Source organism: Brachyistius frenatus, unplaced genomic scaffold (assembly GCF_029030835.1).
Source record: "Brachyistius frenatus isolate BFR_SWC_R1_liver_20210118 unplaced genomic scaffold, ASM2903083v1 Contig_104, whole genome shotgun sequence".
NCBI lineage: Eukaryota > Metazoa > Chordata > Actinopteri > Embiotocidae > Brachyistius > Brachyistius frenatus.
Window position 1 is genome coordinate 1,289,921 of NW_027210703.1, and position 25,356 is coordinate 1,315,276.

Below are 25,356 nucleotides of genomic sequence, written 5' to 3' on the forward strand. Positions count from 1 at the left end.
ATTTCGGCCGATTTATTAAAAAGTCTCATGTCTGAAGAAAGAAAAACGTATGAATAAAAATGTAGACATCGACCTCATACAAAACAGTTTATTCGACAAGTGGCTAGGTCCAAGTACCAACGGACCCCATACAAAATAAAGAAAACAAAATAAAGAAAACAAAAGAAAAACAATTGCTACAAAGAACAGAGATAACGTCCATCTACACAAAACTTCTCCTTAAAAATACATTACCATCAACACAAAAGATTCGATTAAAGATAATATATGTAAGGTGAATCCCGTCATAATTAAGTGATATTACATAACAAGCCTGGTAGGATGTCGAATGGAGGGGGTGGGAGGGGTGGTGGTGGTGGTGGTGGTGGTGGGGGTGGAGGGAGGGAGAGGGAGGGGGGGGTCACGGCGGACGAGAGCGCGAGTGAATGAACGAACGTTTTCTTCTTCAGGAGAAAAGGGGGCGGGGCAACAGTCAGTGATGCAGCAGTCATGTGGGCGGGGCAAAGAAAAGACGAGAAGACATTGTTATTGTTATTTTCTTTTTTTTTGTTTTTTTTTTTAAAAGAAGAAGGAAACCGAAAGAAAGGCAATTGGGAACGAGAGGTAGCGAAGGGGTGCGCAAAGAGAGGTAGCAGATAGCGAGAGGAAGATTATCTAGAAGAGGTAGCTAGCGGATGAACGAGGAAGAGGTAGCAGATACTAACAGTGCTAGCAAAAAGGGGGAGCGGCAGGAGGGGGGGGTTTAAGACTTCACGTTAAAAACGACCTAATTTTTGGGTTTTTCTTTATTATTGACCCGTGTGTCGACTGTGGACAGATGCAGGATGTTTTTTTTTTTTTTTTAAATTAACTGTTGAAAGGAGTTTTTTTTTTAATCGTCAGTGATTTAAAGCTGACTAAGCGTTACGTGGAAGTGGAACGAACGATAAGTATAAAACTTTTTTTTTTTTTTTTTTTTACATATTTGTGAAGGTCATTAATTAATGACCTTATCCAACCGTGTCACCGTTTTTTTTTTTTTTTGGTTTTTTTTTTTTTTTTAAAAAGAACTTCAGAAGTCGATCCTGCAAACAAAGAAAGTTTTTTTCTTTCGCTCACAAAAAACGCTTCAGAACAACTCGACGTTTGTTTTTTAGACTTTTTCTTTTTAAAGTCCTTAAAATGCCCAGAAAATATCTAAAAAAAACATGAACCGTCAAGGAATATTGCGCAACACGAACGGTCACTAATGAATCACGTTATTTTCTTGTCAAAATGCTTTCTCGGGGATGAAGAACAAATAATAACAATAATAAATATGAATAATAATTAAGTCTCAATAATCTTCTAAAGAAATTACCAAACATATTCGGATTTTAATCATTTCTCAGTTTTATAGCTGCTGGTTGGACTGCGACGAGCATTTATCACCAATTTTGCTGACTAAGCAATTGAGAATTAAAATAAACAAGCCGTAACTGAAGATTTTTTTTCACGCATCTTCTGCGAAGTTTTTGAACCGATGACAATTTTTGTGGAAAAAGTAGGTTTTTTTTCTTCCGTCCAACCGTCCTGAAACCAAAGAATATTAATTTCACCATTTTTATAACAGAAAAAAACAAAAAAACAGCGGGCAGTTCGTTGAATACTCTCAATTGGCCTTTTTTTTGTTGCTCAAAGTAGCTCCTGATAATTTCCCGAAGAGTCTAACGCCGATCGTTTCAGCCAATCGTTGTTCTCCTTTACGTTCAACGGCAAAACGTCGCAGGATTCGAGGACTGAAACTGTCGCGATCGCTTAGAAGCTCGGGAACGTTTCTGCGGGTCGCTGCGCAGAAACGAGGATATTGCTGAGTTTTAACGGAGCGACGCAAAAAAAAAAAAAAAAGAAAACGTACATGTGCGAGCGATAAAGAGGAGGAGGGGGAGGGGGGTGTTAGCGAGGTAGGCAGCGCTAGGAAACTGAGCGGAGGAGGAGGAGGAGGAAGGGGGCGGAGTTTAGTCGCTACAATATTAGCACCTAAAAAAAAAAAAAAAGTCTAAAAGCCGCGTTGTTTCAGCCGAGCTGCATCGCGGCGTCTCACTCTCTGAAAAAAGGCTGCGTGAAGGTCAGCAGGAGGTTACGTGTGTGTGTGTGTGTGTGTCCAGTGCTTTGTGGCAGGGTCTGGCCAAGTGTGTGTGTGTGTGTGTGTGTGTGTGTGTGTGTGTGTGTGTGTGTGTGTGTGTGTGTGTGTGTGCAGCCTCCAGTGTTCGCCTCAGTTTAGTTTACGTTTTCTGTGTGTGTGTGTGTGTGTGTGTGTGCGAGCTACAGTGCTGCGGTGGTGGTGTGACAGCAGGAGGAATGATGGTGGACCGAGCTTCAGCTTTGTGCCTCAGATGTCAAAAGTTTTAACATTTAAAAAAACCATATATATATAAAATTTCCAATTAAAAGACCCCAAAAAACAGAAGAAGAATGTATTTGGATGTTCATTGTTGTTAATAATAATTAAAAAAAAAACACATCGGTGAGCCCAACTGTTGCTCTGTGTGACCTGTAGTCCCTGATTAGGATTAATCCACAGATGAAAGTATCCCCCCCCCCCCGCTCTCCCATAATGCACTTTTTCCTCCAGTTTAACGAACAAAAAAAGCTGCTAAAACAAGACGGTATTTAGCCTCTTTAAACAAATATGTTTGCGAGCCGTTTTTAAAAAGGACATGTTCAGTCAGTTAGGAGGTCAGAAAGTATAGAGACCGACATACACTTTTTGCTAAGTTTTTTTTTTTTTCTTAGGATTTGTTGACAATAAATTAAAAAAAAAAACCCCGCCACTTTTAAATTTCAAACAGAAATCATCCGCTCCCCCCCCCAAAAAATGACTCTTGCATCCTGTTGTGAGAAATATTTCCTTCTATGTACAATGAGTAACAGTTTTAAATCGATTTTTTTCCCACGAGGAGCCTCCGCGCTCCTCGACCCGGGAGACGGTTAAGTAGCACTATTTACAGCTGCCATCTTTGTTTGGGTCGATAAACGGGGGAGACGCAACCTCTCAAGCAGATTAGAAAAACAGCTTTCCTGCAGATTCGAGGGTTTATTTTTTTTTTTTGCAGCAAAAAGACAGAAGAGGCTTTAGCATTTATATTTATGCATTTTTTTTTTTTTTTTTTTTTTTTTTTTTTTTAAGCCTTATTCTTCAATTTGTATCTTTTTTTTTTTTTTTTTTTTTTGGCATTAAATAGTTTCAAGTTTCCTGCAACTCAACTTGTGCAGGAATTAAATGGTAAGCCACTAATTACGTATATATATATATATAAAAAAAGGCACAAACCACCACCATCAAACACCCCTCTGTCTTACACACACACACACACACACACACACACACACACACACACACACACACACACACACACACACACACACACACACACACACACAGCACTACAGTGTATCATTTAAAGAGGAGCGAGAGGTAGATACTCGACAAGACAAGAGTGAGGGCAGGCTGGGGCCTTAGTTGTATTACTGTCCGAACAATCTGTTGGCCTTGTGTGTGTGTGTGTGTGTGTGTGTGTGTGTGTGCTGCAGCTCACACACCTGCTTGTCTGTCTGGCCCTCCCGTCTCACTAGCTCCCCCTAGTGTTAGTCTTTTAGAAAAGTGGAGCCAGACGATAAGAGCTGTGTGTGTGTGTGTGTGTGTGTGTGTGTGTGTGTGTGTGTGTGTGTGTGTGTGTGTGAGAAGGACTTACAGTGTCAATTAAAACCGCAGTGGAAAGAGAGAAAAGTTTGTTGTTGTTCTTCTGATCAGTTGTGTGTCTTTGTTTGCCTCCCTACAGCCTCCATCCGGCCCTCCAGAGCAGAAAACAGTGTTTATTACTAGACGACCCTTGCAGCTGTGCCCTGAGAGGAAAGTCTGCATGTGTGTGTGTGTGTGTGTGGAAAACACACAAAAAAAAAAAAAAAAAAAATCATCGGGTTACCTTTGCCACTGAACCCTGAGTGTGTGTGTGTGTGTGTGTGTGTGTGTGTGTGTGTGTGTGTGTGTGTGTGTGTGTGTGTGTGTGTGTGTGTGTGTGTGTGTGTGTGAGATGTAGTTTGTGGTAGGTGTGAGTGTTGCTGGGAAAAATATCGAGCCAGTAGCAAAAGGCCATTAAAGAGAGGGCTGCTGTTCAGAGTTAGTTTCGTGTGTGTGTGTGTGTGTGTGTGTGTTTGCGTGTGTGTAGGTTTCTTAGTTGTCAGCGACTCGTCCGCTCGCAGGCGCCGGAGGACCCACGGGAACAGGAGGGATCGGTTCGGGCTGCGCGGGTGGCGGGCCGGGGTCTGCGGGAGAGGGGAAAGATGCAGGTTGAGACAGAAATAAAGAAGCCTCGCCGGGTCGAAGTTAAACGAGGAGTGTGAAAGGGCTTCTCTGGAAACCTTAAGATGATTAACGAGAACAGGTGAGAAGAAGCGGGGGGGAAAAAAAAAAACAACAGTTATATATCTGCCAGTAATCTTTGCTGTTTTTTTTTTATTTTTATGCTTCGTCATCAAAACATCACATAGGACTACATGTGCAACTACGGTGAGGGTCGTCAAGATTAGATCGCTTTACAGTAAACAAGTGTAGAAGTCGCTGGAGTGGACGTTACAGAAATTGGACCATAAGCAAACTGGATTTTTTAAAATTTTTTTTATTAATGTAGTGCAGAAGCAGCTTTTTTTTAAATTTTTATTATTATTCCTGAGGATGCTTGTTTTATTCACGCTGAAAACCCGATGCGTCTGAATTTTTTCGACCCCTTTCTTCTCGGTTTCTGTTATTCGTCAGGGAGAGATTATGTTGTGAAGCTGCCTGACTTCGAAGCGTTACAGAGGAAAATTGACTTTAAAGTTGCATCAAAATGGATTTTGAATGCAACCTCTTGTGTTGTAATGTTTGCGTAGAAGCAGCGTATTTTGTTTCTTTTTACAAAAATCAACAAACACCTAAAAGCCATTTATTCTTTTTCATCTCGATTTACGAACAAAAGCCTAAAACGACTTATGAGCTCTTATAAAATTTGTATTAAAGTTATTGGTATTATTTTAATTTATGTGCTGGAAAAAAAAAAAAGAGTCTATTTACAGTAATTAAAGTGGAAAACTTTGGTAAATACATTCTGAAAGTGTGTGAATTGTATTCTATAATAACTGCGTTGCAGGTGGAGAAACAACAAACACAACAGCTGTCAAAACATGTCATTATGCCGCCGCCTGATCTCAGCTGCTGATTGGCTCGCCGATCCAACACGGTCGGAGAAATCAACGTTAAAACTGCCGACTCGGGCGCGCGATGTTGATGCTAATAAGCAAGCGAGGATCCAAATGTTCAGCTGCAGCTGAACATTCAAAGTAAATACCAGCTTGTCAGCGTTGGGTCGCGTCTGGATTCCGGGAAACCTTTTTTTAAATTTTTTTTTCCCTCGGGTTGTGTGCGGTGCAAATAAGTGGATTATATGCGCGCACACGTTATTTGTACTCACACATGCCGTTGGGAGCCCCGGGGTGGCGCGGAGGCATCATGGGAGGCATGCCGCCGGGAGGGGGGCCGGCAGAGGGCGGGCCGGTCAGCATGCGTCCCGGTATCGGCTGGCCGGGTCCCATCGGTCCTGCGGGAGCAGACGTGTGGAGATTTTGGTTGGAGGAGGACGAGCAGCAGGAAATGTCACGAGGGATCAAACGGGGAGGGCGGAGCTTTAATAAAAAAATCTGCATGAACCATTTAGATTTTTTTGAATTTTTTTTTAAATGACAAATAAGTAGCATGTAATTAAATCCCTCTCTGTCTGTGTCTCTTAAAACCAAGCGGCGGCCAGCAGTGGCGTCGCCCGTCGGTTTGTGAACGGCCGTTATGAAACCTCGAGCTCGGAATTTGGCCGGTGCCATCTTTGCTAGTTTGGAGCAGGAAGTGACCATATTTGGACGAGCGGGCGATCTGGCTCGATCTGATTGGAGACCCGACGATACTACGTCCCCGCCCACCGATAGCCGTAACCTGACTGCACCACAGGCCTGTCAATCAAACAGACACGCCCCTCAAAACACACCTTTTCGAAGTTTATTTTCTAATGAATGAGGGATTATTTTCAGATGGACCTCCAGAAAACGTATAAAAAGGAGCGACTTTAGCTAACAACACCGAGAATTTGATGAGACTAGTTGAATGGGAGTCTACGGAGCCGGAGGCTTTTCGGAGCCGCCCTCTACTGGCCCTCGGTGGGATCACAGCTTAAGCCACTTCTGCATCGGCCTCATTTTTCAGAGCCGGAAGCTACAAACACTTTTATATACAGTTTATTGTTCGAACATGTTTTTTTTTTTTTCGTTGTCTCTATGATCACAAACACAAAAGTGGGCCGACGTGGTCTAAAAACCGTCGTGGATTTCTCACCTGTCTGTACCGGGTGATGCGGGCCCATGGGGTGGTGGCCCATCGGCGGGTAGCCCGGGTGCATCGCGGCGCCGGGCGGTGGCCCTCCGTGGTGTGGCGGGGGTCCTCCGGGGTGCATGCCCGACGGAGGCGGCCCCCCAGCGTGGGGTCCGGATCCGGGCGCCTGTCCCTGCGCCTGAGCGGCGGCGGCGGCCGCCTGGGCGGCAGCGGCGGCGGCGGCGGCCGCCTGCTGCTCCATCTGCTGCCTCGCCTTCATCTCGGCGTACTTGAGCTGCTCCATGTGGAACGCCTGACGCTCGGTGAGCAGCTGCTGCCTCTGAAGCTCCAACTGCGGGAAGACGCGCACAGGAACATGATTAAAATGAGAAGATTCGTCATAAACAACAACAACAACAACTGTCGAGACATCCACCAGCGGCCGGCGGATACGAGCGTCGCGTGCATAACAAAAAACAGAATCTCGGGAGAAAAACAACCACGAACCAGGCGATGCATCGCGTCGACTACCGCCGTCATATAAAAGCAAAATTTGGTTTTACGAGCACGGTACCGGATCCCAAAAAAAATTTAAGCGGCTATCGGGACCCATCCCCCGATGTTTTATGCATTTTTTTGTAGCACCAAGGAGCATTGAAAAAAATAATATCAAAAAACAATCAGCAGCAGTTTGCAGCCTTTGCAGAAGCACTTCCTATAATCCACTGGCTTGACTTGCATGTTGCTTTGGTGGAGCTGGGTGTATAAAAAAAACAAAAAATATATACACAGGCTAGTAGAAAAAAAAAAAAAAAAAAAAAGATAGCGGGTTAACTGACCCACGAAAAGCCTTTACGAAGCTTAAAATTTAAAACGAGCAGGAGAGGAAGGAGCAGGTCGGTTCATTTTCAGGGGCTGTTTTTGTGTCCGTAGATGGACGAAGGTCTTAAACTGGCTGTAAATCTGTCTCGTGTTTGTCTTCGCTGTAACCGTGTGGATCTCTTGTTGTTGTTGTTGTTGTTGTTTTTCCTCGGAGGCTCTGGGTTTTATAGCTCATGGCAACAGCAGCAGCGGGTTGGTTTCTCTCCAGTCATTGGAAAGCTTCTTTAACCAGAGTTCGTTTTACAGCTGTGAAACTGGGCTGCGCTCCCGATGCGGTGAAAACACAGTTTTTAAACTCTCGCTACCGTCTCCGGGGATCGTCCGAGGAAGAAGGGGGTGGGGGGTCGGCAGGACACACACACACACACACACACACACACACACACACACACACACACACACACACACACACACACACACACACACACACAAACAAGCACTGAGAGTCATTCATGTCCCCTTTTGAGGTAGGCAACCGTTTCACTTGCCTCACTAAACACCTTTTTTTATTTTTTTTTTACTGTGGAAAATTTATTTTATTGCCAATTTGGCTCCCTGAAAGCAAATCGGTGCCGTTTCTGCTCTTCGGTCTCCGCGGAAGATTTTGGGGACGGAGCGGTGAAGCGGCTGGTTGAGAGGGCAACATTTGCCGATGAGCTAAATATTTACCGGCTCCTCGGGTCAACACAGAAAACCGCTCTGAGTCACTTTTAATGCAGTCTCATTAAATACTTTACTTTTAATGCGCGGTTCTTTCTTTTGGTCTTTATTCTGAATTGAAATGTTCTGAAGCTCCTTTAAACTTTACGACGTCAAAGTTGAACACTTTGCTAACAAACCCAGAAAGTGAATAAAAGTTTAAGACGCTCGTTTCAAAGTTGCTCAGAAAAGCGTAAGACTTAAAAATGTTCTTTTCTTGTGGATTTTTTTTCCCCCACCCCAAATGATACTTTTTACACTTAACAATAAATAATATGTTGGTGCCGGAGCTGCTGTGGTCGTGATAACCCACCCCCCCCCCCAAAAAACCTCATAAAATATTAACATTGGTGTAACATGTCCAGGAAAATAAATGACCCACCTAGAAATGTTTGTTTTGCGGGCACATGAATTCAAAATGTTCAGGTTTAACTCGCTGTTTAGAGCCAAGCAGGTAATGATGTGTACGAAGCGCTGTGATGCGTGACGCTGGATATTTTGGTGGTTATTTGTTCGTTTTATTTGTTTGTTGGCTGTCGTATCGTATTGGCCGGAATAAAAGACAATATTTATTTTTTTCGGGGAAAATTAGGTTTGAAAAAGTGGCCGTTGTTATATGTTTAGAAAGTTATGTTTTTAGCACCGGTGTCAAAGTGTCTTCTGCAGAGAGCGATGCATTGTGGGTTGTTTGAGTTCAGTTTATAAGCGCTTTTGTTAAGCCCTGATGCTGGTGACATTTTCTGCCACGGAGAAAATTAGTTAAACAAAGAAATGAAAATCAGTTCCTGATGTCTTTGCTGCAAAGATAAAACATGGAGAGGAAAAAAAACCTGTCAAAACTGTCAAGAATTACTGCCGTCCCAGATGATGAGCTCAGAAAGACGCTAGCTGTCGGGGAAAAAGATCCCGAGCGCTTAAAGAACCTGAAAGGAAAAGATTCTTCAGTGATTAATGGCGTCTGGGAAATTTCCCCAAAAAAGGATGCATTTAAAAAAAAAAAAATTTTATCTTTAAAAAGTCAAACACATGTTGCGAATGGAGGCATTGTCTTATTATCCGTCTCGTGTTCAGCCCTCTTCTTATTTGCAAAACACAGATTTGGGAACTCATCATCAGGCTTCTAATTTTAGTCGGCGCCAACTGTCGCTTTTTGGTTATTAAGACAACACAACATCCCGAGTTGGCAGATTACAGCAGCTGCAGCTAATTAGCTCGTTCCACCGCGGCTACGATGAAACTTCCGGCTGCCGTCCGGTCAAAGTGCTTCATGAATCGTAGCGTCGATACTCTCGATTATTTTGGAGAGAAAAGAAACGAGTTCCTCAGAGCCAGAACTTTCGGTCCATTAAAATTTTTTTTTTTTTTTTTAAATCACTTGAACTGAAATAAATCTTACATTAAGACACCTTATTTCAATCTTTTTAAATACAGCTTGTGTCTATTGATAGCATGTGAGGTGTTTAGGGAACACGAGTGAATTGAAGCTTGCATGTGAGGTGTTTAGGGAACATCTGTCAATCGTAGCTACAAAAAATTTTAAAAAAATACCGGGGATACTCTCCCCCTCTAAACATGATTTGTACTGTAATTAATAAATTGGATTAAAATCAAAGCGTCTGTACTGGTATGGCGCCGCGTGATGCCGAACCATCCGAGGGGATAACGTGGGCAGTTTTTGAACGTATTTTTAGGCGCTTTATGGACCTTCATTATGAACCACCACTGCTAAGAGCCTTTACTGCGCATTAGAGAATACGAGGGCTCGGCGTTAATTATTATTATTATTTTTAATTAACGCCGTGCCTGTTTTTCCTACTTTAAGAAAGGGTCACGCTGGCCAATAAGCATCCAACTTTAATCTCGGGGGAAGGCTTCGGTCTGACTTACGGCCTCTTTCTCGCGGTCCATGATGGTCTCGAGCTCCTCGAAGTGCCGCAGCTTGATCTCCAGCTTCTTCATCTGGGTCTCCACCAGCAGAGCGACCAGCGACTTGATCTTTCTCTCCTCCACGGCGGCCAAATGCTGCAAGGAAGGGACACGTTCAGACCGATATCGTGGCGTTTCAGGAGGTCATTTACCCCCCTTTTCTTTTCATATATATATTTATTTATATTTCCTGTATTTCCCAGGAATGCCTTCTTAACCAACCCACAGAAACACTACATTAAAGGTGCATCGCTTCATGGAAGTTGTTGTGTGTTTCCCCCCCCCCACCTTGGCCTTGGTGGCGGCGGATGCGAGGGCGGCGGCGGCCGCGGTGGCGATGTTTCCCTCCCCGATGTCGTGTTCCAGCTTCTTCCTCTTGTCCTCTCCCTCCTCCGTGGCTGCCTTCTCCTCCTTCTCTTTCTCCTGCTCCGAGGACGACGTCTCCATAGATTCCTCTTTGTCTTTGTCTGCTGAAAGAGACATTTTTTTTTTTTAAAGCGTGTTTTCTGAATACCAGCATCAGCAGAGAAGAAGTAAAAAAAAAAAAAAAAGTCCTTCTGCACTTTTGTGAAGGTGTTTTGAAAAAGGGCCGAGTGGGCTGAAAAACACTTTTTTTTTTTAAACAAGCAATGACAACTTCAGTGTTCGAGATGAACGCTTATGAAACCGGAGGTCTGTCGGACATGTTCTTTCACCGTGTCGTAAACCTAGTTTTTTTTTTTTTTTTTTACCTGCTGGCGGTTTCTTGGCCTCCTCCCCCTCTTCACTCTCCTCCTCGCGTTCGGACGACTCGCCGCCCTCCTTCTTCACCTTTTCCGCCGCCGCCTCCGTCTTGTCGCTCTTCTCCGCGGACTCGCTGGGCTTCTCGGCCTCGTCCTTCAACTCGGCCTGAAGGGCGACGACGCAGAGGAGCGGTGATAAGGAGGGCGCCAATAAAAACAGGAAACGAGGGCGAGGGCCCCGAGTCGGACTTTAAAAAGGTCCCATGTTCTATAAAATCTGATTTCTATTTGTTTTTTGGATCATAAAGTGGGTCTGGGTGCTACGTAAAGAAAGAAAAAAAAAGCTCAGTCCAAGGACAAATGCACACGAGTGGTGTGTCTATTCAGCAACTGTGCTGTTGTGAACTTCGGCAGGTTTGTGATGTCATGTTACCACCAAGCTTTACCCTTTAAATACTTTTTTTTGTTTTTTTGTTCTTTCTTTCTGTCGTACAACTCTTTTGTAAATGTGTGCCAAACCTCCATGAATAGAGGGAAATAAAAAAAAAAGGTCAAAGCGGTGATCTCACCTTATCGGCCTGCTGGGAGTCCGAGTCCGTGTCCATCTTTTCCGGCTCTGTGGTTTCTAAAAAAAGTGACAGAAAAAAATCAGCATGACTCTCACACACATGCACAAACACACACGCAGAATAAAAACGGTGAGTGATTGTTGTGTTACAGCCTCAAGTTTAAAAAAATGTGTCATAACAACTGTAGCAAGATGGTGGCGGCAGTGAAATGCATTTATTGATTATTTAAGGTAAACAACAACAACAACAACAACGAGTGTTTGAGTGGAATTAAGGTTGAAAGCATTTTTTTTGTGTGAACAGGCCCAGAGGAAATGAAGTGAGAGGTGTGGGAGCATCTGCACACAACTCACAAATGACCACACACACACACACACACACACACACACACACACACACACACACACACACACACACACACACACACACACACACACACACACACACACACACACACACACACACGTGACTGGGTGGATACATGTGTGCAGCTGAGTGTTAAACCGTGTCACGGATGCACTTGAGCGTGTGTTAAAGGTTTGAATGTGGACGGCGCGTCGGTTGAGTGCTTCAGGCCGCGGACACACATTCAAGCCTATTGATTATGACTGTGGCTCAAGAGGGCGTTAATTCAGGCACAGCTCATGAATCGTGCTATTTATTTTGTGTGCGCGTGCGTGTGTGTGTGTGTGTGGGGACGGGGGGTGTTTATGAGTGAATGTGGCGACGATAGTAGAAATAAACAACAACAAAAAAAGATTCAAGAAAGCACAAAGCCAAACAGGGAGAAAGCACATGAGCACGGTGGAGTGTGATGACCCAGTTTTCTGCAACCCCCTCCCCCCCACGCCCTGCCCCATCTGCCACTGTTGTTTTAATCCACTGGTTACCAAGGCAGTACACACAGACACACACACACACACACACACACACACACACACACACACACACACACACACACACACACACACACACACACACACACAAAATAAATAGCACGATATAGCAGAATAGCAGAAATGTTTCTGTATAGCTCCTAAACCGAATCACCTTTAAATGTCAACAAACACGGATAGATCTCAGCCTGATTTTCTGGTGAAATCAAATCATTTGAGGAACAATAAAACAAAGATGTGACGGACTGATAAAGTGAAGATGACATCATCCACTCTCCTTTCAGCATTAACACACACACACACACAGAGATCTGCATCCAAGAGGCCTCTCCCTGCCCAACAGCTTCCCTCGTGATACTGCTGCCCCCCAGTGGCTACATCTTAGATTACATTTCCCTCTTTTCAACCCGACCTGCTTCTTCTTTTTTTTTTTACCCCTTTCAACACACGTATTACAAACTTTTCAGGGCGGGCATAGAGTGTGAGCGCGGCTACCTTTACTACATCCGGACACGCGATGCTCACCAGTCTTCTCCGGCTCCTCGGGGGCGGTCCCGGCGATGCCGCTGCTCTCCAGGCCGAAGGAGGGGTCCACCTTGCCCGTGGTCCTGGCCGCGTCCTCCACCTTCTTCACGTGAGCCTCCACCAGCTCGGCGGGCACCTCCTCACGCACGCGAGAGAACTCCTCTGCAAAAAAACCAGAGCGGGCATTTTATACTTTCGGTTCTCAACTGACATCTTTTTTTTAAAAATTTTTTGGTCACTTGCACAAATCCGACCGCTGTACTGTGCATGTTAATTTGCCACACTGCAGATTTTAGCAAAAGCAAAGCCAGCAACATCTGTACAGACAGTATGTGGAGCTGTGGCTCAGAATCAATGCTAATTTCATTTAAAACTTCTCTTAAACAAATGTATTTATTATTGTAAAAAAAATGGAGCCAATATAATACACCGCGAAAATCTTATAAAAAGGGATGCAATCAAAAATACAGAAATTTTGCTTTGAGCTTTTTGATTTTAGGCAAAATTCAGGAAAGAACAATCGTCGGATATAAGAAGACTTTTTTTTTTTTTTTATGTTTTTACGACTATTCGAAAATCCTGTTCAATCCCTATTTATAATCTACATATTTTAATTTTTTTTTTGCCTCTCTGCGACCGGTTCTCACCGAGGGCTGCTTTGGCAGCAGCAGATGCCACCCTGGGGTCGACCACGGAGGCCAGGAAGGCTACTGTGCTCATGACGGGGTTTCCCGACTGGCTGAAGGGGATGGGCTGGTAGGCCAGAGGGCCCAGGGTCGTCTCGGTGCTCTCCAGGTACGGGTCCTCGATGGGCAGCCGCAGGAAGTGCAGGATGCACTCGTCCTGGGTGCGCGAACCCACATGCTCCGACACTTTGTTCCAGTCGTCTTTGAACATCTCCAGAGCCTGGGAGGAAGCCGAGATATGAGTCATAACTTCCTCGTACGTGTTTCGGGCTAGAGATTAGAGAGGTGTGCAAGACTCGAAAAATCAGATGCGGAGGGAGGGAGTTTAAAAAAAAAAAAAAAAAAGAGAAGAGAGAGAGACTGAGGAGCAGCCTCGCAGTATATTCTGGCAGCTTCCTGTTAAAACTCACCTCCAGCAGCAACAGAGTCTCCTGCTCGGTCCAATCCCTGGTGGAGGTGATCACTTTACCCTGAAAGGAGCCGAAACAACAATAATCACATCAAAATCGGCGACTCAAAAGTGTGGCTGCTTTGAATTTATTTCGCTAACTTCAAAGGGAAATTGTACAAATCTTAAATATAGAAAAACACGTTCAGGATGTCGAATCGTGAGCCCAACCTTGGCGTTCTTCTTGTAGAGGTCGGGGCGAAGGCCGAAGTTCTGCAGGTCGATGGCCTTGTCTTTGCCTTTGTCGATGAAGTTGGGCATCGGCTGTTGAGGCGGGATCTGGAGGGATCGAACCCAGAACGCATTAGTACACATTCGGAGTTACACACTCCTGTTTTAGTGCCTTTAAAGACCTGGAAATAATATGCCCCTCCCCCCCCGTTTAAGTTTTCCTTACCGGAGGGGGTCGGTGGTTGAGGGGCATGAGGCCGGAGGGGGTGTCGGCCAGCACGGTGAAGTGGGGTGTGGGTGGGGGGCCCATGGGCAACGGGCGACTCTCCGAGTCCACCTGGTAGTTCACCAAACCCCACTGCTCCAGGAACGCATGGACTCTGGAGAGACACGGTGATGACAGGTCACACTTTCATTTTCTTCTCTTTCTGAGCATTTACATCTCGTTATCTTCTGCTGTTTGGAGGGCTAATACTAAACTAATACAGTCACTTACTGTTCAGAAGCATTTATCCATTCTAATACAAACTTATAGATAGATTTAAACAACAGTGTTAATGGTGAAGGACAGATGTGGCCAGAGGTGAGTGTGACGGCAGCGGGCGGGAATGGTCTCCTGCATCGGTCCTCGAATGAGTCCGTTAACCATCACAAACAATCTCGTATTGCGCACAATCTGTTTGGAGTGATACCTAATGATGCAAGAGGGTCCGAGAAAAATAGTACGAAAGTGTGGATGTAGCTCACCTCATGATGGCGCAGACGTCCCCGGTCAGGTTCCTGCGGCAGGAGGTGGAGGTGAGGTACTCCTGAGGGTTTAGCCGGTACGTGTCGATCATGAAGTTACGATAAGCCAGGTATCTGTTTTAGTGGTAGAGGTGAATCACGGGGAGATTATGATGAGAGAAAAAAAACAAAAAAACATCGTACAAATATTGCATTTTTAAGCTGTTGGTGGATGTGACCGTGTGAAAACTCACATTTCTGGAGTTTTGGACTTGTTTTTTCCGTTGAAGAACTCAGGCAGGGCTCTTTTCTCAATCTCATGGATGCTAGCAAAGAAAAGAGAGAAAAACATAATAATTTACAAGGAGAAATTAAAATCCAAAATCACCATCAATTAAGTTAAAATAATGACAAAGATAAACGTGGTCTTCTGCAGTCTAAAAATGACCAAATCTAATATTAAACTGCCGTAATAGTGACCTTGTCATTGGAGCTTTTAACACTTTCATCGGTGTGCTGCGGAAGGCATTTTTGCGACACCGTCTCAAAAGTACTCATTACACCACGAAAAATAAATAAATAAATAACACTCGATCTGAAAATGAATAAATAAATAAATAATAGCTTGATTGTGATGCACGTTTTTCGCTGCTCCTACCAGTTGTAGTCGAACCAGGTGGCGTAGCTGGGGATGATGATGTGGTGCGTCTGCTCGGTCACGTTGTCCTCGCTGGCGTCCATCAGTCTGTTGATCTCCCCTTTGCCTTGTTCCTCGTCATCCTGCGGAGAGGCAGAAAAGATCTGAAGCGGAAGGCTAGCTTATAATAATATTAATAATAATAATAATGCTGCTCTCTAAACGACTGAGCTAGAATTGCTAACCCACAGCATCCCGTTGTCTTCCCCACACGAAGCCCTTTTTCTGTCGAGATCAGCGGTTGTTTTTTTTGTTTTGTTGTTGTTGCTGCGACCGACTGCACAGACACTCTTCAGTAACGTGTTATTAATTTAATCCAGTGAGTTTACAGTAGAAGTTCATCTCAACTTCCTCTGTTTACGCCATTGTTGTTTGTGAAGTATTCGGGGGACTGTTGCCCATGAACGAGGCGGGTGATGAGAGCCTGCTGTTGATGACGTATTGTGTGATGTAGAGTTTCTCAACAATGAGGATGCGTTTCTATCAGGAAACGAAGCCGCTGTGGCAGAAATAATCTCACTTTCGATGCACAATATGTTAGTTAAGCCGACACAGCAGTTTTTGCGAGTGAAGATGGATTTGGGGTGTAATGGGAGAAAAGGAAAGGCGGATTGGTTAATCTACCGAACCCCCACCCCCCCCAAAAAAAAAACTTTGGAGAATTTTGAAACCAATAAAACAGAACAAGAGATGTAGTTTCTGCATTTTGAAATTTATAGTTGAAAAAAAAAAGCATCTGAATTTCGATTTTTTTTTTTTTTTAACTCCCAAAATAATGTATTTGACCGGGTGGGGAAAAAAAGCAAAGTTTTAATGGAAGAACATGAAGAAGCTAAAATCCACAACGATTCCGATGTTGATCGAGCCCTGAAACGTACTCACGAAAGTTATCGTTGCGTTGGCTCTCAACTTTACATGCAAAAGGAAGAGTCTTAAAACTTTTTGATCGCACCTCAGATGAAAAATGTACTAGAAGTTTAGAAATGTTTTCGTCGGACTCATTATTTATCTAGAAAAACATTTTTTTTTTTTTTATACTTGTAATGACGATAACCCTAACCGAGAAGCCACACCTCCCTCCCCCCCGACTGTGTTTGATGAAGACATACAGAGTCAATCATCTTTACCTTTCCACCAGACAGCACGGAGTCATCTTCCATGTCATCTGGGAATAAAAAGAAAAACCAGACTTAAGTTTAAAAAAAAAAAAAAAATTTGAATAAAAAAAGTCCCAGGATCACATTTTGGAAACGAATTATCTGATTATTGTACTTCATACTCGATTAAACACACATATCCGATAATAGATACGTACCGAGGTCAGCTAGAGTCCCTCCTTTGACCGGAGTGTTCTCGCTGTCTTTCTTCGAGTTGGCTGCATGAAACAAAAGAGAAAGACACGAACAAAAAGTGAAGAACTGAAGTAGTAAAAAAAAAAAAAAAAAAAAAAAAACAGATCCAAGGACGGTCTGATTCAGCCGTGGGCGTGGAGGCATTAACCGACACGATGCTTTTGCAAAAGAGGACACTGAAAGAGATCCTGTGTGTGTGTGTGTGTGTGTGTGTGTGTGTGTGTGTGTGTGTGTGTGTGTGTGTGTGTGTGTGTGTGTGTGTGTGTGTGTGTGTGTGTGTGTGTGTGGAGGAAAAGGACATTTTTATTTTTGGGACAAAAGTGGGACATCGCAAATGGGACTTGGTCTTAAAAAAAAAAAAAAAAAAAGAAGAGAAAAAAAAACTTTTTTAGTGAGGTTTGTGCATGTTTGGTTTTAAAAGGCGAATACAGATCAAGGAAATAAACAAACATCCCCGGGGCTGTTTTGCTACTTTATTTTTTTGCCGGCTGCTCGTCTGTCGGCGGGAGAGTCGGGAAGATTTTTGTGCTGCCGAGTGCTTTTTCTCGTCATCCCTGTTCTCCACGATAACCTCACGGGGAATCACACACACACACACGACCAGAGATGTCAAATTAAAATGGATCTTTTTTTTCTTAGTACACCAGGAACAAAGAACTGAATGAGATTTTTTTTTTTTTTTTTTTTAAATCAACAGAGAAGGTTTTTAAAAAGCGACTATAAAGGAAGTAAATTCAGACTATCTTGGGGAGGTAACACCTGAATGTTGCTGCACTCGTGATGCATTTGTAAACAGAATGAAAGACATGTGGCAGATCAATCACAAGAAAAATAAAAAACAATCTGACCAAAACACAAGTAGATCAATTACTGGTCCACACGGAAAAAGGTTTTTAGTTGTTGATGCTAATGGTGTTTTTGCAACACACACACAAAAAAAGAAGTCCCGCTCTCACCGGGCTAACAACCTTTTTTAATTCCCTGCATCAAATCCAGATTACCCAGCATGCACAGCGGCACATAACGCTTTGGCCGCATGTCCTAACATTGATCCCCAGTAAAACACAGTTACTGGAGAACTCTTGACTCTTTTTTGACATTGCAATCAAACCGCCGGTTGTTCGAAGCGTTCGGCTCTGAATCCCGCCCCGTCAGCACATTACCGTTCTTGGACCCGCTGCCCTCCTCCATGCTGGCGCCGGCCGAGGAGTCGTCCATGTCCTTCGTGACGTCCTCCTCCGTGTCCTCCTCCTCGCCTCTGTGGCCTCGTCGCTTCCAGTGAGGTCCCGAGTTCCTGACACGTCGGCCAGGAAATTACAAGGTCAGTCGAATGAAACCACTTTACAATTTAGAGCACCTTTTTTTTTTCTTCTTCCGCACGTCCCAAAGTAAATCTCCCATCGAAAGTTCAAAACCAACGTTACTTAAAACAAAGTGTTGCCTGAGAAAACTATTAAAAACAACATCAGTGAGCTTCCTTTATCACCGCGTCGCTTACTTTGACCCAATCCCATCTTCCACTGTCCCGCTGCCTTCAATACTCGGCAGAAAGTATTAACCCGCAGATGAAAATAGTCCCGTTTCATTAAAAAAAAAAAACAAAAAAAAACAGTCCTCGAGATGTTTCGGGAAAACTGCTGTGAATTCAAAAGAAGGTAAATAAAACACGAATGAATGTTTTTTGAGTCGGCCGCTACAGTCAGTGTAGGGAAGTCGGAAACCGGGTTGCGAGACGCAAAGACGAGGTTAGAGATTTCTCAAGATCGCTTCTGCATTTATTCAAACTTTCTCTCATTTTACAAACTTTCGGCTCTTTGCTCCACCTCTGAACAGAAGAAGAAGAAGAAGAAGAAGAAGAAGAAGAACTGAGGAATAAAATCGGCCTCGCTCACCCCTTCTTGCCTCCCTTCTTGCGGGACTCGGCGGGTGTGCTGGGCGGCGAGGGCGAGCGCCTCCTCTTCTTGCTGGCGGAGTTGGCCTTGCGCTCCTTGCGATCGGGCGTACGGGAAGACTGATCAGACAAAAAACCCCGCAGGGGGGGTGGGGAGGGGCGGAGGGATGGAGGATGAGAGAAAGAGCCGCAGAATGAGAAGGATGGAACGGTTGCACACACAAGGAAGGAAGGAAGTGGGGGGGGGGGGGGCGGCAGGGAGGAAAAGGTGTGTGTGTGTGTGTGTGTGTGTCGGGGAGGGGGGGGAGGGGGAAGGGATGCTGTGGTAGTGGTGGTGGTGGTGGTGGTGGAGGAGACGACGACTGGGGGGGCGGGATGGGGGGTTCCTGTGTACCGGTCCTCTCTGGAAAACAGCTTCTCTTTAACACAGACATGCACCTCTGGGTCTGGGCGGTGGTTGTTGTTGTTTTTATGCTGCAGGGAGACAACACCGGTTGCTCCGATGCACACCGGTAACATGCAGTTTTGTGTGTTCCCATGAATCTCTACAAGGCACATTTAATGGGAAATATAGCTGGTGGAAATAAAACTGCAATTATCCTTTAAGTGGAACAGAGAAACAGCGCACGGCCAATCGAACATTAGAGGAAACCATAAGCTGCCAAAATAATACAGCGTAATGAAAAGTTAAAGGGTGTTTAAATTGCAATTACATGACAGCTGTTGGGCTGTAAGTCCGTAACGTGCGGTGAGTTTAACCACCTGTTATATTTCAGTTTACCAGCCTTCTGTCGGATTTTTTTTTTTTTTTTTTAATTCCTGGAAAGTCGTTTTCCTAACGAGGAACAGAAACCCCTCCGAGATTCATCGGAAGGAGACAAAACGTGTGAGGAAAGGATTGAAAAAGGGGATGGGCAACAAACGGACTGAAGCCAGTTGTGGACGAAGGAGGGCGACTATGCACGAAACCCGCACGGCGGGGCCACGTGCAGCAAAACACAAACAAAAACAAAAACAACAGAGCGGGCGCTCACACGCAAAGCATTCACACTAAACAAAAAGGTTTTCAGAACTCGTGAGCAGTTTTAGATTCATATCTTCTGAACGCCATTCGATGCTTTTTTCCCCCTGGTTAGTTGTAACAATCATGCCGCACGTCATCAGTAGAGTTGTTGTTGTTGACACTTGACAACAACAACAACTGTGTTTTCAAGCTGTAGTGATGCACTAAATGTACTTTCACACACACAGCATAGAAACACCTACCTCTTCCTCCTTGGGGAAGATCCTCTGGCGGAAGCTGACGGGCTTCTTGTGCTCGTCCACCTCGTAGTCCTCCTCGTTCATCCACTCGTTGAAGGAGTCGGTGTCCACGACCCACTTGGTGTGGACCTGATCGGTGGAAGGACGGGAGACAAAAAGAGGTTGTTTACTATTGGGTCGTTTATCAGATCACTTTCAAAATGGATCCAATTACACCGCGGCCTTCATTTCTCCAGTGGAAGAGTCACTGCTGCAGGATAAAAAACAACAACTAGAAATCAGTATTTTATTATAATACCAACCGGTTTCATTTTTTTTTTTTCTTTTTTAAGTACTTTCAGCAAACATATGCTGCACTTTGAAATGATCTATAAAATATCGAGAATGGCAATAAATGCAACCACAGCATCACACTAAACATCTGTTTATGGCTGCTGGATACGTTTAGAGGAAATTTGACTAATCGGGCATCGGCAACCGTGTCACAGGCGAACACTGGTGACAAGAACACACACACACACACACACACACACACACAAAAATGCAGTCATTATATTAAAATTGTGCAAATTAAAAAGGGATAAAACGGCAGCAGATGAAGCCAAAAAAGACCTCTGTAGTCTTGGATGTAAAAAAAAGTGAAAGAGCAGCGCTCAACGGATAAATAAAGCTCTGATCCTGATGAGATGAAGTAGAAATGTAGGTCACATGAGAACTGCTCAAGATCATGACGTGTCTCTTGCGATCAAATTACTTTGAAGCCTGAACAATATGGACTAAAAATGTGACCCTGCTCTTTTCTCTGAGGGTAAATAGTTTTTTTTTGTACTAATTTAGTGGAGGCGGTCCACTTCTGCTACGAAACCCTGAAACCCAGTGCATCCTCGTATGAATCTTCAGAATTAAAACAAATAACAACAACAACAAAATCCATCAAGAAAAATTTAAAAGTAAATACAAATCTGCTGCCTTGACAACTTTCCTGTTCTCAGCACCAAATACTAATTGATAGTTAAAGATCGTTCACCTTCCAGGGTCTGTCGCTGCTGGGCGGGTCCTCCAGGTCGCCGTCCACCTCGCTGGCCGACACCCAGGTGTCATAGCTAACAGAGGAGAAAGCGGTCGTGGATGAGCGATTTAGTAGGACGTTCATCATCTGATATGCTGCCGTCTCCATGGCTACCAGTTACTCCCAACAGGCACGAGAGGGGTTTCATTTAAAAAAAAAAAAAAAAAAACGGTTTTTTTTTTTGGTACTCATTAGAAATTAAACTCAGGATAATTTAATATATGCAAATTGTAAAAACAAATTAAAATAATGATGAATAAAAAAAAAAAAAAAAAAGAAAGAGATGTAAACGTGCGGGTTAAATTTGGTTTCTCCGAGAGCTCACCTGTCCGGGTAGAGACCCCAGTGCACGAGCACCTGCTTGTCTTTCCTCATAACGGGACGCAGCCACTCGTCTGCAAACACACACACACACACACACACACACACACACACACACACACACACACACACACACACACACACACACACACACACACACACACACACACACACACACACAAAGGGTGGGGGGGGATGATGACGTTCAGTTCAGTCACAATAATCAATTAAATGTTCGGTATTTAATAAACAAAAATCTACTCTGACAAAACACTTGTCTGCATTCCTACTAGCTTTGCATTTCTTACATCATATTAAAAATGTTTCCCGCTTCTTTTCGTTGCAGAAATAAGTTTTTCAAAAAAAAAAAATAATAATTATATTGTAAACATAATGAAAGTGGCACGAGGAAATGAAATATCTCTACATATTATAAAGGGATTAAGACTTGAACCTGTGAGCTACGGAGGGTTTGTAACTGACCTTCTTCTTGCTGGGATGATGAGGGGTAAATGTGGTGGGTGGCCTTCGACTTATCATCGGTGATGGAGCCCTGATGGAGAAAGAAAAAAAAAAAAAAAGAATAAACAACTAAAATGACAGGAAACAAAACAGCTTTCCTTTTCAGAGATGTTCTGCTCACCTGGTGCCTTTTGATGATGTCTTTGAGCTTGCTGGCCTGTTTCTGCTCGATGTCCGTCGACAGGAAGACGGTGGGTCGGGTCAGGCAGTTATTCTACGAGCACAGAGGGGGAGGGGGGGGGAGGTCTTCGGTCAGATAATCGCTGCTCATCTCGAAGTATTTTACAGTTTGGTCACGAGTGTTTTTAGAAGTTACACAAAGCGGCAGGATGACGATCGGCGCACGCGTGTGCTCGATGTTGTTTTGTCATCGAGACGGCTAACGGTGTGAAAGAAGTATTCACCTCGCTGATGTGCAAAAATGACGCGCAACGAGGCACCACGAAAATCAAATATCTAATTCTATTCTGGTGTCAACCTGACCTTGTTAGTTGCAGCCGTTCCCGGGCAATCAGCGTTCACTCATTAATATGCAAATTCGCGCCGAAAGAGCCTCACAAAATGAAATCAGATCGTCTAACCACGCATGGGGGGATCGACGGTGTCGGTATGAAGCTTCACGTTAGCCGTAAGGTGGTTGAGATGTTGTGTTCACAACACACCAACATGACAACAGAATATCCTGCATACTGTGTTACGGAGTGGCATTAAAAAAAAAAAAAAAAATCAGTTAACTAAAACTGTAAGTTTCTGTGCTTTAAATAACTGGATATAACAAAACTAAGCATCTTAATTTTGGTTGTAATCATCAAATGCATTAAAATACCAAAAAAAAAAGACTTTATCTCGTACCTGGACCAAGTTCTTCTCTACGTTTAAGAACATTTCCACGTTCCTGTCCATCCGAGACGGGTTCTGCAGGTCGAATCTGCGCCTGGGAGTCCACAGAGAGGAGACGAGACATATGTGGTTACAACATGGCACTTGTAATTGATACTAAAAAAAATAATAATAATTATGGAAAGATTTTCCTATGATTGCCAATAACTGCCCACGTGTTAAATTTAGGGGGGAGAAAAAAAACTAATTTAAAAAAATATATATATTTTACCCACACCAGCTTTCTAAAAAAATGCAAAACTATAAGAATATTTTCTTAACTCTCAACAAATACATAAAAAAAAAAAAGAAGCCACGCGGTCCACGTGACAGGATCACGAGAGAGTTTATGTGTGAGAGCGAACACCAGATTTATCGACTCACCAGCCCTGCTCGCTCTTAAACTTGTACACGGACCCCAAGATGTGACAGAGAGCACCGGCCGCCTTGAAATCCAGGAAACATTTGGCCTGAGGATGAAGAGGAAGAAAAAAAACAAAACGATGACCATGCAATTTTTTTTTCCCCTTTTCTTTCATCCGGGGGTGCAGCTGTAATTGGTGGCGTGTGGTTTCATTAGGAGTAAAATGTGTGTGTGTTTGCTTACAGGAAGTTTGGTCAGAGCTGGATTGTTGACCCGGCGCCCAAACGCGTCCTCCTGGAACTGCAGCAGCTGGACCACCAGGCCCGCCAAGGACTTGCTGGAGGGGGAGTCGTTCTGGACATGCTGGGACCGGGACCGGGGGGATGGGGGGAGGGGGGCATGAAAACATTCATTAACACACACATCAGACAAACGGACATAAAACTGTACTATAAACAACACAAGTAGAAATAATCACCGTTTTCACAGAGACCGTTAACTTCTTTTTGATAAATCAATTATAAATGTCATCAAATGGAAGAAAAGTAAAAAAAAATAATAATAATAATAATAAAAAAAGTACAAGTCACAATAACACAAACATTTAAAAGCAGGGAAAAAAAAAAAAAAAAAAAAAATTCGCCCAAAACTTTTGAGGATGGATTTGAGATTCGATAAAAAAAAAGTCAACCGTGGGTGAATTTAATATGAAGCAGCCACTGAAACGAGTGTTTTCACTCACACACCCCACACGAGGTCACAAGTTCAGGGCCAACAACAAAAGTACACAAACAGCTGGAAGGGTTTCAAGGATGCTTTCTTACCCCCCCAAAAAGTTTTGTGATACTTTTCCGACGCAATAAATATTCTCACGGGAGTAAAAAATTCACTTCTGTCAACAAGCTCGATATAATGATTTCATGTAAAGTTTCTGGTTTGTTTAAAATGTGAAATAAATCCTCCGAAACTGCAATCTCTCACTAATGACATTCAAGTTGGAATTTTGTTTTTAATTTTCTTTATTATTATTATTATTATTATTTTGTATCGGTGGGTTTGAATGGGGGAGCTTGAGGAGCAGCAGGCTTTGTGGAGGCTGTAACAGTCTGTTGACAAAACTCAACACTGGCACCAAAAAAAAAAAAAAAAAAAAAAAAAAAAAAATGCGCTTGCAAAACGCACGCGGAGATCTGATGATTAACTTTCACACTAAAAATATAATTTAAGCAAAGAAAACAAAACAAAAAAGTCAGGCTGTGTTTATCTCGATGATAATAATGAGGTTGGCTGCATGGTGTCCCCGTGACTACCGTTTTTTTTTTTTTTGGGGGGGGGGGGGGGGGTGTTTAGCTTCCCCGGGCACTTCAACTAATGCTGATAAAGAGAGTTTTAAAAAAAATAAAAAAAAACATTTTGAAATGAGAAAAGTTGCAAATAATAACAATAAACATTTGTAAACATTTCCCCTCTCGGCGTTACTGAATGGACGGTTAGCGGAGCTAACGGCGAGCTAACTGAAAAGCTAAATAGCTTCAAAGTAAAATTGGGAGTCTCTCCGTTTCCCGGCGTGTTTTACACGAACGTGTCTTAAACACGCGAACACATTTGAAACGTGTATCTGGGTTAGTCTTTTTTTTTTTTTTTTTTTTTGCGTGGTTGCAGCTGGCTAAAGATATCTGCGCCCCCCTCCCGCCCCCCCATTGTGCCAGCGGGACGCGGGCCTTTCGTAGGAATCAATGGAGGAGCAGCTTCGCTTCACCTTCTTGTAGTGCTTCCCGATCCACAGCCGCACCGTCTCCAGCTGGGATATCGTGTCTGAACTCTCCCAGAATTTCGTCGATGGGCCGCCGTCCTTCTTGCGTCCCATTGCGGCCCCTCCGCCGCCGGCCGGGCCGGTGGCCGGTCCGCCTGAGCCCGTTCCGCCTGCCGTTGTCGCCGCCGTCGCCATTGTGTGTTTTTGTTCGCTGCGTTGTCTTTCTCCTCCACGGCGTCGCTCAGCGTGCAAGTTTTCGAATGATATTGCGCAGCCGCAAACCTGTTCACAAATTTCAAGTCTCGCGAGAACCCGGTACGAAAGGGTCGACGGGAAATGGAGGCATCGGAAGAGGCTTTTTCCTTTTAGGATTTTTACTTTAAAGCTTTTGTAGACCTGAAAACATCTACTGGCCCCCCTCGGTGCACTTTTACTTGTTTTCATTCGAGCCATTTAAAAAAAAACAAAAAAAAAAAACATTTTTTTTCCTTTTATGTACAGTCTATATTTTTAACAGGCCAATAGTTTGTAATATTTTTTGTCATTTATTTATTTTTTTCATTTATTTATTTTTTTCTCTTTTTTTTTCATAAATGAAAAAAAAAATTACAAACTACTGGCCTGTTAAAAATATACTTGTTTT

At 43.7% G+C, this 25,356-nt stretch overlaps 1 protein-coding gene across 5 annotated transcripts; it reads right to left on the reverse strand.

The window, feature by feature from the left end:
* Positions 1-73: 73 nt before the first annotated feature.
* smarcc1a (SWI/SNF related BAF chromatin remodeling complex subunit C1a) lies at positions 74-25,092 on the reverse strand. Of its 5 annotated transcripts, none has more exons than XM_069711935.1 (28): positions 24,720-25,092; positions 23,204-23,323; positions 22,981-23,066; positions 22,570-22,651; positions 21,839-21,931; positions 21,679-21,748; positions 21,200-21,269; positions 20,833-20,908; positions 19,809-19,934; positions 18,544-18,638; positions 17,815-17,945; positions 16,615-16,674; positions 16,427-16,464; positions 15,261-15,382; positions 14,857-14,928; positions 14,624-14,737; positions 14,103-14,256; positions 13,877-13,984; positions 13,668-13,727; positions 13,219-13,477; positions 12,542-12,733; positions 11,151-11,206; positions 10,591-10,747; positions 10,148-10,329; positions 9,821-9,955; positions 6,377-6,704; positions 5,469-5,594; positions 74-4,284 (listed from the first exon to the last, which is right to left on the reverse strand). In XM_069711935.1, exons 1-28 carry the CDS (start codon positions 24,906-24,908, stop codon positions 4,193-4,195), a joined length of 3,393 nt encoding a protein of 1,130 aa, XP_069568036.1. In that variant the 5' UTR covers positions 24,909-25,092; the 3' UTR covers positions 74-4,192. The 5 variants fall into 5 exon arrangements, with proteins under 5 accessions (XP_069568036.1, XP_069568035.1, XP_069568034.1 ...); XM_069711934.1 differs by having other exon boundaries at positions 10,148-10,326; positions 18,544-18,662; positions 24,720-25,091; XM_069711933.1 differs by having other exon boundaries at positions 18,544-18,662; positions 24,720-25,091.
* Between the last annotated feature and the right edge of the window lie 264 nt (positions 25,093-25,356).